The sequence below is a fragment of the Triticum aestivum genome, chromosome 7D (assembly GCF_018294505.1).
Source record: "Triticum aestivum cultivar Chinese Spring chromosome 7D, IWGSC CS RefSeq v2.1, whole genome shotgun sequence".
In the NCBI taxonomy this organism is placed as follows: Eukaryota; Viridiplantae; Streptophyta; class Magnoliopsida; order Poales; family Poaceae; genus Triticum; species Triticum aestivum.
In genome coordinates, this window is record NC_057814.1 from 341,996,867 (window position 1) to 342,011,916 (window position 15,050).

At 45.9% G+C, this 15,050-nt stretch overlaps 1 protein-coding gene across 1 annotated transcript; it reads left to right on the forward strand.

The window, feature by feature from the left end:
- The first annotated feature begins 12,997 nt into the window (after nucleotides 1-12,997).
- Nucleotides 12,998-14,754, forward strand: LOC123167367 (glutamate dehydrogenase 1, mitochondrial-like). Its single transcript, XM_044585210.1, has 3 exons — nucleotides 12,998-13,084; nucleotides 14,212-14,462; nucleotides 14,619-14,754. The coding sequence occupies exons 1-3, from the start codon at nucleotides 13,082-13,084 to the stop codon at nucleotides 14,737-14,739; spliced, it is 375 nt and encodes a 124-aa protein (XP_044441145.1). The 5' UTR covers nucleotides 12,998-13,081; the 3' UTR covers nucleotides 14,740-14,754.
- Nucleotides 14,755-15,050: the final 296 nt, after the last annotated feature.

Genomic DNA, 15,050 nt, shown 5'->3' on the forward strand with positions numbered 1-15,050 from the left:
TTTTGCTTCCTCCTGGTTTCCTGACATCACGGTCCGATACCATTGTCAACCTATGTACTCAATAAACAAGAGAATTGCACAAGGAGCGGCCGACAGTTGGGACCAAGCAGCTCGAGCAGTATTTGTGTTTTTGAGGTGTGAGAGCACTGCAGAGTTTTTCGTTGTTGTTCAGAGGAGAGCAAGGTATTAACTGGGTGGGCTATGGCCCGTCTAGCCCAGGCCAGATATCCATCCCAGATATTAATTTTTTTCAAGCTGAAAATGGCTAGCCCAGCTATACTTTTTCTTAAGGAATACCCAGGCAAGGTCAACTTGTTATTCTCCGCCCCACTGGGCTGCAAATCTTTCCAAGGAGGGATGCATTAGGCTTAACAAGAAAATGGGCTTTAAGAAATAATAAATGGGATGTAATTATAAAAACTGGGCAGTAACTATAAAAAAATGCACCAAACATGTAATTAGTTTATAAGTTTTTTTGGATTTTGAAATTTTTAATACCATTAATTGTTGCGCGCGCAATGTTTCGTTGGATTTTTACGTAATACTAATTTATATTGAAATTGTAGTTAATCTGACTAGAAATTTTGGGATAAAAATATTTCGGATACCATCAAAATGTGGGAAATTTTCTTGAATTATGTTTTGAATGGTTGGTTGAAATTATTAATCATTGTCCTAGCTAGAAAATGGGCTGTACTTTTAACAAACTGTAAATGGGCTGTAGTTTTTTTTTGAATATTTACTGTGAGGCAAAGCCCCACAGCCCTTTATTAGATAAAGCACCACTGTACAAGTAAAATACAAACTATACAAGGAAGGAAAACAAAAGGGAAAAGAGACTACCTATTTGCTAACTAACTGTACTTGCTTTACAACAAAGAAGCAATCCAAGCCAAAAGCTTTGGCTTGTTACAGTCCTTCACCCTGTGAGCAAGCAAAGAAATATCATGGATGAATTTACACTTCCAAGCACTGAAAGTAGCTCTCTCAGCTCTGAAGATTCTGCCATTTCGCAAAATCCAAATATTCCATGCTGCTGTTAGCATAACTTCAACGAAGAAAGGGTGCGTGAAGCTTGACCTGGCGTGCAGGATACATTGCAGAATATCTGAGCCTCCAGACCAATCAATACCCAAATAGTTCCAGACTCTACAGCTGAAGGTGCAGTTAAAAAACAGATGTATTCTATCCTCATACGCCAGCTCACTGCAAGTGAGGCAAAGATTGTCATCCTGGTTTGAGCGCCAGTGTCTCCTAACCAGCATATCCTTGGTATTAAGTCGGTCAAAGAATAAAAGCCAGCCGAACACCTTGATCTTCATGGTGCACTTACTCTGCCAAAGCCATTTGCAAGGTTGTATTGTAGGTAAGTGTGAGTGCATGATCATGTAAAAACTTTTCGCAGTATACCCTCCTGATTGACCAGGCCATATCCAAACATCAGGTAAGGTGGGGTCTCTGTCTAACTGCATGATCCAACTTTCCAGTATTTGCAACTCAGCAGCAGCCTCATGAGAAAGGGGCAAATAAAACATAGAGAAAAGATCCTGGGATTGAAGAAATTCCCGCACAGAGATCCTGTCATTATTGACAAAAGAAAACAACCTTGGCAATCTCCAACATAGGGGTCTAGCAGAGCCCCCAATGTGCCAAGAATTAGTCCAGAACAGAGCAGAATCACCCATGTTGATATGTACTGAGGCAATAGCAGTGTAAGCCTCATGCAGCTTCAGAACATCTCTCCACCAGAAAGATCCAGCATTAACTGTTGCCTGTGGAACCCCATGATCATAGTAGCTATTCCATATCAGGGTCACCCAAGGAACATCAACCTTGTTATAAATTCCATTAGAATTCAAAAATGGGATGTACATTCTTACAAATCGCAAATGGGCTATAAGTTCTCTGCCACACACTTGTGGGTCTACTAAGTTGAAGCGTCCCCTCAAAAAAAAGTAAGTAGACACGTATGCAAGGCTTTTTAAACATATAATCAACACATGGTTCTAGCAGCAGTGGCCGTTGGATGTCCATCCAACGAATGTCATGCTTCTTCTTCAATCTCGGATATTCTAGCTTCAGCCGCCTAAAAAATGATTCCTCCCCCTGACATCTGGGGTGCACCGTTTCGGAGGCTGACCTGTGGGCCTACTAAGTTGACGCGTACCAAGGGCTTTGTAGACTTAGTCAATATAAACGATTCTAGCTGCAGAGACCTTACGATGTCCATCCAACGGCCGTACTGCTTCTTCAACCTCTGGTCTTCTTGCTCCAGCCACCCAAACCAGCGCCGGTGGGACTGCCTGCTCCCGCCTCCCGTGGCCGGCTGTGCTGCCGCACAGGCCACACCGCCCCACCCTACTCCATTGTTGGCCAGGCCATTCCTCTACTCACCCACACCTCCTGTTATTTTCCGGCGACGGCAGCCGGACCAGTAAATCCTCGTACTCCCCATCGCGTGGTCAACCACTGTCGAGTCTTCCCCGGCTCCGTGTCGTTCCCTTCCTAGGCATCGCCGTCGTCCACCGCCCTGGTGCTCTCGGCGTGCCGTGGTCAACGAACGACATCCATCGGACGTGGACTATACGTGGAGAGGCTGACAGCTGGGTCCACGGCCGCACACAAGGAAATGCCTCCTTATTACGCGTAAAATAATGATTCCTCCACCTAACAACAGGGACCCACCAGACGGGCCACCGTATTTCGTGAAAAAAAAACGTTTCCCCCTGCCTGTTGGGACCCACCAGCTACATCTTCGCACGCAAGGAAGTGTGTCCATATTACGGGAAAAAATAATGATTCGCCCGACTGCTGGGACCCACCAGCTACATCTTCGCGCGCAAGGAAGTGCCTGACAGTCGGGACCCACCTGGTCGAAGCGTACGTAGCGTTGTCATTCTGGTTGCGAACGTGTATGTACGTACGATCAGTCTGTCTGCAGGCTGCAGCGATGAACCGTGGCCGAGTAAGGAAGGGCACGTGTCGTAATAGAGGCGCGCACGTGTCGTAGTAGAGGCGCGCACGTGTCGTAGTAGAGGCGCGCACGTAGCATGTACACGTACGTACAGCGGCCAGGTTGCAAGAAAGTAAATACGGCCACGTACGTACATACGGGCGGGGTCTCGAACGCCTACTCGCGCATACGTACAGCCAGGGCTCGTGTGCATGGCCAGGTCGGAAAGGAGAAACTGCGTCGTCGTCATGTTCATGGGGAGGCAACGAAATGCGTCGTGTTCATGGGGAGGCAACGGAATACAGTCGTGTTCATCGGGAGCCTGTTCATTGGGAGGGGTCTGGCGTACCGCAAAACGGAGGAAACAGACTTCTCTTGGACCTCCTACGGTCGAAACGGGGTCCTGTTGATCGGGAGGGGTGTGGCGTACCGCAAAACGGAGGAAACGGACTTGTGTTGGGCGCTACGGTCGAAACGGGGGTCCTGTTCATCGGGAGGGGTCTGGCTGTAACACCCCGGATGTAACTTTCCATATTTGTAACTCCAATTCTTGCCATTTTCGGCTATGTGTTATGATATTCCCTCCGTGGTCGGGTTTTGTCTTTCGTTTTGTATTTTGTTCATGTCATGCATTTCATATCATGTCATCATGTGCATTGCATTTGCATACGTGTTCGTCTCATGCATCCGGGCATTTTCCCCGTTGTCCGTTTTGCAATCCGCGCTCCCATCTCCTCCGGTGCACCCCTCTTGTTTTCTTTCGTGAGCGGGTGTCATACGTTCTCGGAATGGACCGAGGCTTGTCAATTGGCCTTGGTATACCACCGGTAGACCACCGGTCAAGTTTCGTTCCATTTGGAGGTCGTTTGGTACTCCAACGGTTAACCGGGCATCCGCAAAGTCCATATGTGTGTTGCAGCAAAACCCCCTCTCTAAACAGCCCAAAACCCACCAAACTCTCTTCCATGCTCTAGGTCGTTCGATCACGATCGTGTGGGCGAAAACCGCACCTCATTTGGAGCCTCCTAGCTCCCTCTACCTATTTATATGTGAGCCCTCTCGAAAACATTCGCAGGCAAACCCTAACCCACTTCCCTCCGCACCGCCGGACGCGTCCGTACCCCGCCGGACATATCGCCGCCGCCGCCCGCAGCCTACCGGCGCGCGCCACGTGGCACGCCACCGCGCCCCGCGCCGCCGCCGCCCGCCGGGCCCGAGGCCGGCCCGCCCGCGCGCGACCGGGCCCCGAGCCGCCGCCCGGCCTCCGCCTCGCCCCGCCGCCTCCGCGTCGGCGCCGCGCCGCCCCGCCGTCCTCGCCCGCGCCGCCGCGGCCTCTCCGCCGCCCGCCGGCCGGTGCCGCCTCGCCGCCGCCTCCGGTCCTCCACGACGCCGCCGCCCTGCTTCCTCCTCTCCCCCCGAGCCCCGGCGCCCTTCTCCTCTTCCTCCGGCCGAGGATCCGGCGAGCCTGAGCTCCTCTCGCTCGATCCGATCTGGTTTGACCCCGTACGTTGACTTTCTCTTCTCCCCCCTCCCCGAAACTGCCAAGTCATTTATTTCTACAGCATGTGTACATGTTCATCATTGCATAACTCTCTTTACATAGCTCCGTTTCGCGCGTGTAATATATCGAATTGTTCGCCTCGTGATGCTCCACATTTTGTTCAATTGCACCATGTTCATTAGAGGCCATCTTGATGCCCAAATCTCTGGTGCAAGAGTGCTAGTTGCTGTTATCTGCTGGTTCTTAGCAGAACTTGGAGATTTGTCATTTTTGTATCATTTAATCTGTGCATCTTATGGACATGACGTCTACATGTGTTTTGTTGTATGCCATGCCATCTTTCCAGTGGTGTATGCCATCTATTTTTGTGATCTCTGTGGTGACTATCACAAGCATGCAAACTAGGCCCCGTAATGTTTCTGATTTCAGGGACTTAGTGATTTCTCTGTCTTTGTCTGATGTTATTTTGTTGCCATGTAAACTTGATGCTACAGAGAGATCCATGCATATTTTAGAGATGTTCAGTAAGGATGTTTTGTAGATATTGTTGTAATTGGTCCATTCCTGCCCTTGTCTGCAATTATGGACTACATAGCATGACTCAAACTTGCTCTACTTTTGCTATAAAATATTTCTGGCAGATTCTTAACATGATATTCATTTTTGCCAAGCTTGTTGTAGTTGATCCATACATGCTATGTACTTGTTCTTGCCATGGATAGCTTCATAAACATGCCATCTTGCTGTAGGTATGCTTTTTTTGTCATGCATTGCTTTGTGGTGAGTGCATCAAGCTCACCAAGATGCCTTCATATTATTGTTTCTGCCATGCTCTGTTTTCTGCCAAGTCTGAAACCTGATAATGAAACTTGCTATGTTTACATGCTTGCCATCATATCTTCTGGTCCTTTTTGGCTTATGGTCAGTAAGGGACTTTTGTCATATGCATTTAGTAGAATACTGCCATGCCTTGTTTTGCCATGTTAAGTTCCTATAGCATATTGATTTCGTGCTCTGATCATTGCTACCTGATGCTGTTTTCTGCCATGTCCAGTAATTTCACTAAGTCTGTGAACCTGTTATATTTTGCACTTTTGCCATGCTTGTTTGAGCTTGTTATGTTGTGAACTAGCCGTAGCTCAGTGTTCATCTTTTGTCAAGCATCTCCTGTAGATTACTGCCATATGATTTGTTGCTATGTTGGAGTGATGTAGCATTGTTGCTTGTTGCATTTTAAGTGCTATCATGCTGTTAATCGCAGATTCGTGTCAGTCTTGTTTTGCTTGCCATTTGCAAACCGTGCATCCGTTTCCGGTGATCTTTATATCGATTTCGACCGAAATCATCCCATCTTTCCAATGGCATGCTTGGTTTGCCAAGTTACTGCCTTGTTCATCATTTTCCTTCCGAAGCACGCATATGCATCGCATATCATATCTCGCATATCATACATGTTTTGCATCATGTTGCTTGTGCATTTCTCGTGATTGATTGTGGTTCCGTTGCTTGTGTTCTTGTCTTGGGTAGAGCCGGGAGATGAGTTCGTGAACGAGGAACCTGTTGAGTACGCTTACGAGGATCAAGCTTTCGACAACTCTGAGAACCTTGCAGGCAAGATGACCACCCCTCGAAATCACTTCTATCTTTGCTTTGCTAGTGTTCGCTCTATTGCCATGCCACGCTACCTACCACTTGCTATTATCATGCCTCCCATATTGCCATGTCAGCCCCTAACCATCCTTTCCTAGCAAACCGTTGTTTGGCTAAGTTACCGCTTTTGCTCAGCCCTTCTTATAGCGTTGCTAGTTGCAGGTGAAGTTGAAGTTTGTTCCATGTTGGAACATGGATATGTTGGGATATCACAATATCTCTTATTTAATTAATGCATCTATATATTTGGTAAAGGGTGGAAGGCTCGGCCTTATGCCTGGTGTTTTGTTCCACTCTTGTCGCCCTAGTTTCTGTCATACCGGTATTATGTTCCTTGAGTTTGCGTTCCTTACGCGGTCGGGTGATTTATGGGACCCCCTTGACAGTTCGCCTTGAATAAAACTCCTCCAGCAAGGCCCAACTTTGGTTTTACCATTTGCCACCTAAGCCTTTTCCCCCGGGTTTTCGCGAGCCCGAGGGTCATCTTTATTTAAACCCCCGGGCCAGTGCTCCTCTGAGTATTGGTCCAACCTGTCAGTCGCCGGTGGCCACCAGGGGCAACTCTGGTCTGGCCTATCGGAAGCTTGGACAATCTGGTGTGCCCTGAGAACGAGATATGTGCAGCTCCTATCGGGATTTGTCGGCACATTCGGGCGGCTTTGCTGGTCTTGTTTTACCATTGTCGAAATGTCTTGTAAACCGGGATTCTGAGACTGATCGGGTCTTTCCAGGAGAAGGTTTATCCTTCGTTGACCGTGAGAGCTTATGATGGGCTAAGTTGGGACACCCCTGCAGGGTATTATCTTTCGAAAGCCGTGCCCGCGGTTATGAGGCAGATGGGAATTTGTTAATGTCCGGTTGTAGAGAACTTGTCACTTGACCCAATTAAAATACATCAACTGTGTGTGTAGCCGTGATGGTCTCTTCTCGGCGGAGTCCGGGAAGTGAACACGGTTTGAGTTATGAATGACGTAAGTTGGAGTTCAGGATCACTTCTTGGTCATTGCTAGATGACGACCGCTCCGTTGCTTCTCTTCTCGCTCTCTTTCGCGTATGTTAGCCACCATATATGCTTATTGCCGCTGCAGCTCCACCCCATTATACCATCCTTTCCTATAAGCTTAAATAGTCTTGATCTCGCGGGCGTGAGATTACTGAGTCCTCGTGACTCACAGATTCTACCAAAACAGTTGCAGGTGCCGACGATGCCAGTGCAGATGATGGGATCGATCTCAAGTGGGAGTTCGATGAGGAACGTGGTCGTTACTATGTGTCTTTTCCTGATGATCAGTAGTGAAGCCCAGTTGGGACGATCGGGGATCTAGCATTTAGGGTTATCTTATTTTCATTTGGATCTTGACCGTAGTCGGTCTATGTGTGTATTTTGGATGATGTATGGATTATATTTATGTATTGTGTGAAGTGGCGATTGTAAGCCAACTCTTTATCCCATTCTTGTTCATCACATGGGATTGTGTGAAGATGACCCTTCTTGCGACAAAACCACAATGCGGTTATGCCTCTAAGTCGTGCCTCGACACGTGGGAGATATAGCCGCATCGTGGGCGTTACATATGGACACGCTTCTTGCCGCATAGATGCTTAAAAGGGGCTCTAGGCATATGAAGTTACCGGGCATTGCGTGCATCTCCCTGGCCACCTGCATCAAAGAGAACCAAGCATACAATTGGTAACGATTTCCCTTGTATGACATGTACATTCTGTTCCAGTATAATTGGTGCATCATATATTTTCTAATTGCCAGCTTCAGTTGAGTACTAATGCAAGTTGTTGATGCCTGGCGGTCAGATCGCCTCGTACGAAAGTACCCTATTGAATGATGCACTGTTAATTGAAATAATTGTTCCGATTCTAGTAATTTCATTGTTCATTCATCGGATGGTTATAGCACAATGCTGTTATATCCTATCTAAACTCTTCTATGATGCATATGTTTTTCTATTTTCTGATCTCATTGCAGTATGACTTAATTGGACATTTGATATATCCTAGCAGGCGCCGATTGCCAGGCAATGGGAATCTCCTGTGAACTGTCCTTGTTTAATCATGCGGGAGAAGTACATTTTTAGTCCCTCAACTCTTTCGAAAGTTTAGAAATGATCCCTAAACTCCAAAACCAGCAAACTATAATCCCTCAACTTTCAAAACTGGATAAGTTAGTCCCTGGTGCTGCTTCGTGTGGTTTCTTTGCTGACCTGGAGTAGTTTTTGACTAAAACTGGACACATCATGTGCGGGTCCCACTTGTCAGCGTTAGGAGAACGAAAATAATAGCTTTACACAAAATGCACAATGCATAGTTCGAACCTGAGACCTCCAGCATAAAGAGTGCACAAGCTAGCCACTCACCAGGAGATGTTTTGTGTTTAACATAGAGGTATATATTGATTTATATTATATACGGGGGTATTAAACGTGTTCAAAATTAACTAATTTAAAAGCGATTTCTTTTTCTTTATTCCTAATTAAAACTGAAGAATAAGTAGTTATGCCATGCTGTGTATTTATTTTCCTTGTTTTTCTCAATTAATTAGTAGTTTGACTCGTGCTTTTAAATTTGTATTAGGTGTTTGCTGATTCAACTCTGCGCTTTTTTTTCTGGACTCATGTGCATGATGGAGTAGCTATATTGATGTGTACGAATTCATACAAAAGAGATATAAATGTCAAAATTGGTAAAAATAATGTAAGTAGTTATTAGTCTTTTTAAATTTAATAAGTAGCTAACTAACTAGTTGACTTAGACGTACCATTTGTTCTGCATTTCTACTTATATCCGTTGTGTGTGCACTCTGCGTGTGGTGTTGATTTCGAGTGTGTGCACCCTGCGTGAGGTGTGGTCATGTGGACTTCGTGTGTGCACCCTAACTAAATATTGAGTACTTCCTCTGTAAACTTTTATAAGATCGTTTAGATCACTGAAGTAGTGACCTTAATGATCTTATGCAAGTTTACAGAGGGAGTAATATATAACATGTATCACTCAATACAACATCAGATTATTTTTTGATAGGTGGCTAGCTCTAGTGTGACGCTGTGGGAGGTGCCCAGTTCGACTATTACACGGCATTTTTTGCCGCGTTGATTTATTTCACGTTTCCACCACTGACAGACGGGTCCCACTATATATTTTGTGCATCTCCTGTCACTGGCAGGTGTGTCCCGCCAGTTTGAGTAAAAAATGACACCAGTGAGCAAAGAAGCCACCTAAAGCAGCATCAGGGTCTAAACTTATCCGGTTTTAAAAGTTGAGGGACTGCAGTTTGCTGGTTTTGGAGTAAAGGACCATTTGTAAATTTTCGTAAAGAGTTAAGGGACGAAAAATATACTTTTCACTGGAGTTACTTATTTATATGGGAATCCACATACAAACATGTGATAAACTGATAATAGCTCATAGGGAGTTACTTATTTTACTGGAGCCTTATAACTGCATGTGATTACTAAAAAGCCTTGCGATTTATCAACCACATTAAGAAATTTTGATCGCCTACGCATTTTAGAAATTGAATTTCCTGAATCCTGATTGATTTATCTGTGACCAGGTGAATCTCACCAACCGTTCAAGCAGAGCAGTTAGCATCTTCAATTTATATTTGGATACTTTATTTGTAATCTAGTGAATTAAGCATTGTAAGAGTAGTGCTAGTCTTCAGGCAATTCATGACAACTGGTGATTATTTTCCACTTGCATAGACCGTATAGACTGTTCTTCTTCCCAAGTAAACCTACCGCATCAACCTTTTGGTTACACATGATTAAAATCGTAGCATTTTTCTGTAGGGTCTCGTTATGGTTTTTAAGCCTGAATTCAGTTGGCCCTTTCTTGTTCTTGCTTAGCCTCGAACACTTACTAAAATTATGTTCACTATGTGGTGCCCTGTCTTATTCAGATTCAGTCCAGCTCTTCTGAATGTGAGCTAATGTTTATTACAGGTCCACTCACTTGCATTACACCGCAGTACTTTTGAAACGGAATTGCACTACAGTATCACTGTTGAACTTCTGAGTTTGTTCTCTTTTATGTCAGCGTTTGTTCCCTGTTCCTTGTTTTTGTGCAGGACAATATACTCTTATAGTCTTATGCTATCTCGTATCCTGCAAATACCTTTGAAAGTAGAAATCATTACTTCAAACTGGAGCAAGGTTGTTGCTACGGACTAGCTGGTTCATGTGGTTCTCAGCCAAGCCTTGCTCTCACTTTTGGACCATAAACACCTCCGCCTCCTGGCCTCAACCGTGGTGGCAGCCCCTGCTTGCCTTTCTAGAGACGGGCCCTGCCATTTTTTTTGGTACTAGAGGTAATACTGACCTCCTCCTCCTCCATCAAAGATGTACATTTGTCTTATCTCTGGTTCAGAATAGTGACAAGGCGTAATGATCCCAATAAGAACTGTTGCTCTTCCGTAACACAAGAGGAGGACGAACAACGATCTGCGTGCACGCTAATGCTTAGACCTGTTCTTTTTTTCTGCATGACTTCAATCTTTTCCTCACTCCCTGATGTTATGAACTGGACTAACATTCATAATCCGTGGTCTGTTCCTGCAGAGTCTCCAGTAGCTGGTCAGCTTTGCTTCACAGTAACCTTCACCTTCAGGCCTTGTTCGTTTATCCCCAGCCCCGCCGGGATTTGCGTCAAAACCCCCCCGATCCACGTGGGTTTCACCCCTGCGGGGGTTGGATCCCGGTCAGTCATATAGGTGTGTTCGGTTAAACCCGGCGGAGGTCGAACCCCGGCCTATTCCCTCCGAAACCACTGGGTTTTCACTGGGAAAAAACCCTCTCCTCCCATCCCGTGGAAACCAAACCCTGCCCGACGAACGACAGACAAAAAACGGAGTCCTTCAATCGACCCCTGTCTCTCCCGCGATTCAATGGCAGCGGTGGTGGCGGCGCGGTAACCTCGAGGCGGCGGCGGCGACCCTCACCTCTCCGTATGGCGACCATCTCGCCGGTAAGATCCAACGCCCCTACCATCCCCTCATCTCCCTTCCCCTCTCACACTATGAATTTGTAGGATTAGGGATTTTGGGGATTAACCGAATGAATCTAAAGTGACGGGGATTAGAAGGAAAGGAAATAATGAGGATTGGGTGACGGGGTGGCTGTCACCAAACCCCTGCGTGGATTGAATCCACTAGAGGATTGAATCTCCATCAACCGAACAAGGCCTCAGCTGATTCCGGGTAACACAACACATCAGTCATTTAGCATATCTTTTGCATGCACCGTTCGTTTGCATGGTGGTGTAGACATACAAAGAGTGAGATTAAAAAGTGGACATCATCCGATTTTAATGGATAAAGATCCAGTACGAAATTTCCAGCCACGACGGGAAATCGAACAGGAAGGAGAGGGGTTCTGACAGAAAAAAGGGAGGAATGCGACGTGGGGTGTTTTTGTAGGACCGAGCAAGATAAATGATGGATAATCCGGAAAACTACATTTCTCCCTCACATATTTGCTCAATTTGGTGGAGCCCGGACTGTCTATACAATTGGATTTCGGAGAGTGTGTTGGGCGCTCGTTTGAAATCCGAAGACACCCAGACATGTGGGGGAGAAATAAACTTCGCCCTTAAAGACGACCTTTATCATTTGTTTGATTTATTTATTTGCGTTACAACCTGTAGCAACGGACGGGCGTTCTACTAGTTTATATAATTAGACACAAAGTACTATGATCTAAGAAGCACACCAAAAAGTATTCATGTTAAACAGCAAGCAAGCATGACATATGTATATCAGCTAGAATCTACTGCTGCAAAGAGCCTAGCAAATTAACAAAAAATTATACCAATTCTCGGCATGATGCAGACCAAACCTACATACGAAGTTCTAAACCATACAGTGCAACATCCAGTGAAACTGAAAGGGAGAAACTCAAGCATATAGAGATCATGTACACGAAGTATTGCTCTATAGCGAAGCAAGCTGTTTCCCATAAATTTGGTAGGCTTAGTACAATGAAAGAATTGGTCCTGATCGGTCAAGCTCCACAAATTTGGTATTTTTAAGTGACAATATCCCCACTTATTTTCCAAAGTGATTATCAGTTACAAAAAAGGGATCCCGATCTCAATTGTCGGAGTACGCACTAAATAGGTAAGCTATAACAATGTTAATCTATAAATGAATTCAGTTGCATTAATTTATTACCCAGCTGTAAGAAGCATATCCAAGTTAGACATAATTTCAATAATTATTAGAAAAAAATTGATCCCAAGTGCATTACCGAACTGCAGGATCAAAGACACCAGTTAAGGATAATACAACTGTTACAGTGATTGGCGAATTTAGGAGCCGTCCATTCACTACGATCAAACGGTGGAGAAATAGGAGTTACGAGAGTAAAATTACATGAAATTACAAATAACTGTGGGGCCATTACAAGATTATGGTGGGGCTAATCATTTTCCAAAAGGGTAGATTCGTCCAATTTAGTGTGCAGCGCTGGGAGAAAAGGAAAAAGAAACCTAGCCACGCACGGTTCTTCCCCCTCTGTCGATCCCCTCTCCGCGCCTCCTCCTCTGCCGTGTCGCTGCGCCGCCGCACGCTTCTTCCCCCCCTCTCCGCGCCTCCTCCTCTGCCGGTCGCTGCGCCGCCGGCTCAGCCGCTTGTCCTGCGCCTTCTCCTCCCCGCTCCTCGCTAAGTCATCGACCAGATCGGCGTCCATGTTCAGCAGCGGCGGGGGCATCTTCAGCGGAGGAGGCGGGTGGTCGTGGCGGCGGCACCTTCAGCGGCGTCGCCGGACTCCCGTCGCTGACCTCGGCCTCACCCAGAAGAGGTCTTGTCCGCCCATGCCGCCAAGGAGGGGGAGCAGCCGTGCCCGGATGAGGTCGTCCCCAACTCCTGCATCTAGTCATCGACCTTACCAACACTGCAGTCGCCGCTGCTGGTCGAGGTCGCCCAGGTTGACACCGGCCCCGCCGGCCTGCAGGTCATCCTGCCCGACATGGTACGTACGGTCTCTTGCTCCCCCCCCCCCCTCATCCCCTATGTTGATCCCGACATGTATTGATTTGATTGGGCAGTTCAATTCGGTGGTTCCAAGCGAGGAAGTGGTTGGATGTGCGATGGTCTAGCGGCGTAGATACGCGATAGATTTGTGCTTTGTCGATTGATGCACATGGGGAGCTATGCAGTTACCCTGGAGAGGAATCAAATTTCTTGTAGAATGATATTTGCAGTGTTATTGTTCGTCACGTACAAAGCGCAGGAATCATATTAATAAGTTATACATCGTTTGTGCCATAATTTGCCATCTTGGATAAGGATTGATAGAAGACAGAAGGACCAAAATCATCTACACTTGCTCACTACTAAGTGGAAATTTGCTACTGCAACCCTTCTGGTTTAGGAAAGTGACAGTTTTCAGCAATTGTTTAGCCGTAGGGAAGAACATACAACATATCCCTTTATTCTGCCCATTCGTGTCTGATGGAGCAGTTGTAGGACGTTGTTTTTTCTCTTCGATGTTCTTTTCCAGGTGAAATCCATGGCTGCTTCCGAAAACGTAAAATTTGTAAGCAGACGTTTTATTTGCCAAAAGATGGTTGTTGTCCTGCCACTAGACTGACCATCCAGCTTTTAATTTTAGTGTAATATCAAGATATTGCAATTGAACTCTTCTTAAGGTAATTCTCTGTTTTATCTGAACTCACTAAGATTATTTGCTTTTTCTTTGGTCTTTTGCGCATTTAAAATGCCAGAGAAAATTTTGCCAATCTCTTTAATTTTCACGCAAAGCTAAGATGTTTCCCATTTATAATTTAGAGACAAGCATCTTGTCAAAGCTTAGGCTTACAATGGAGACACCATCAGTGGCAATTGCAAAGTTCTGTGCTTGATATGTTAGTATCTTTCTAATCTCCCACCTCACGCGCTGAAATTAAAGAGGAAAGGAGCACACAATGAGCACCCACAAGTAATATATTCTGCCAAATATATACAAGCATGCCTACACAATGCTAGTAATAATCGTTGTGTACAATGGCGCCATACATTGTGGAGCAAGGCCAGAACTATGTTTCTTCATCTACATTTTGCACAGATGAGCAATTATCATCTTCTTGCCTTTTTCAGGTATTTGGCAATATTGGTTCTTGGGCTGCCCAATTGATCACTGAAGCTGGTGGCAAGGTGGTCTCCATCAGAGATGTCACAGGGGCTGTCAAGAACTCCAATGGCATTGACATAGCCAAGCTGATGAAGCACTCGGCAGAGAACCGCGGGATCAAGGGCTTTGACGGAGGCGACGCCGTCGACCCGACCTTGCTGCTCACGGAAGAGTGCGACGTGCTCATCCCGGCAGCTCTGGGAGGAGTCATAAACAAGTAATCTTCTATTTCCTCGTCCCATCTCACTTCATCCAATCTTTATCAGATTACTGCTCAGAAGCTCAGTTAAAGTATCCTCCTGGCTGTTATTTTTTGTGTATCTGAATACATTTTTGTTAATAAAAAGTTCGTTCGATTTTCTTCTTCTACTAGGGACAATGCTGATGCCATCAAAGCAAAGTACATCATCGAGGCTGTTAACCACCCAACAGACCCCGAGGCCACGAGGCAAGAACACCAACATTTTGCCACAAAACTAAGCTGCATTTGTTGACACATTCACACATTGACTGACAGCAGAGAAATGTTCATGTTCGTGGTGCAGATTCGGGCAAAGAAGGGCGTGCTGATCCTACCGGACATCATGGCCAACTCCGGCGGAGTGATGGTGAGCTGCTTCGAGTGGGTGCAGAACATCCAGGGGTTCATGTGGGACGAGGAGAAGGTGAATCGGGAGCTCAAGACATACATGACCCGCGCCTCAAACATAGTTCTGAATATTTAGGCAATGTATGGCACAGTAGAAAATGGAAAGTAGTTATGTAAAGTATATCTTCGAAAACCAGAATTGGCTCAATTTGGAAG

What these genes read in the sequence shown, in the direction of transcription:
- LOC123167367 (XM_044585210.1), top strand. An exon ending in CTGGGAGGAGTCATAAACAA is followed by an intron (nt 14,463 to 14,618) that starts GTAATCTTCTAT and finishes TTCTTCTACTAG; the next exon opens with GGACAATGCTGATGCCATCA.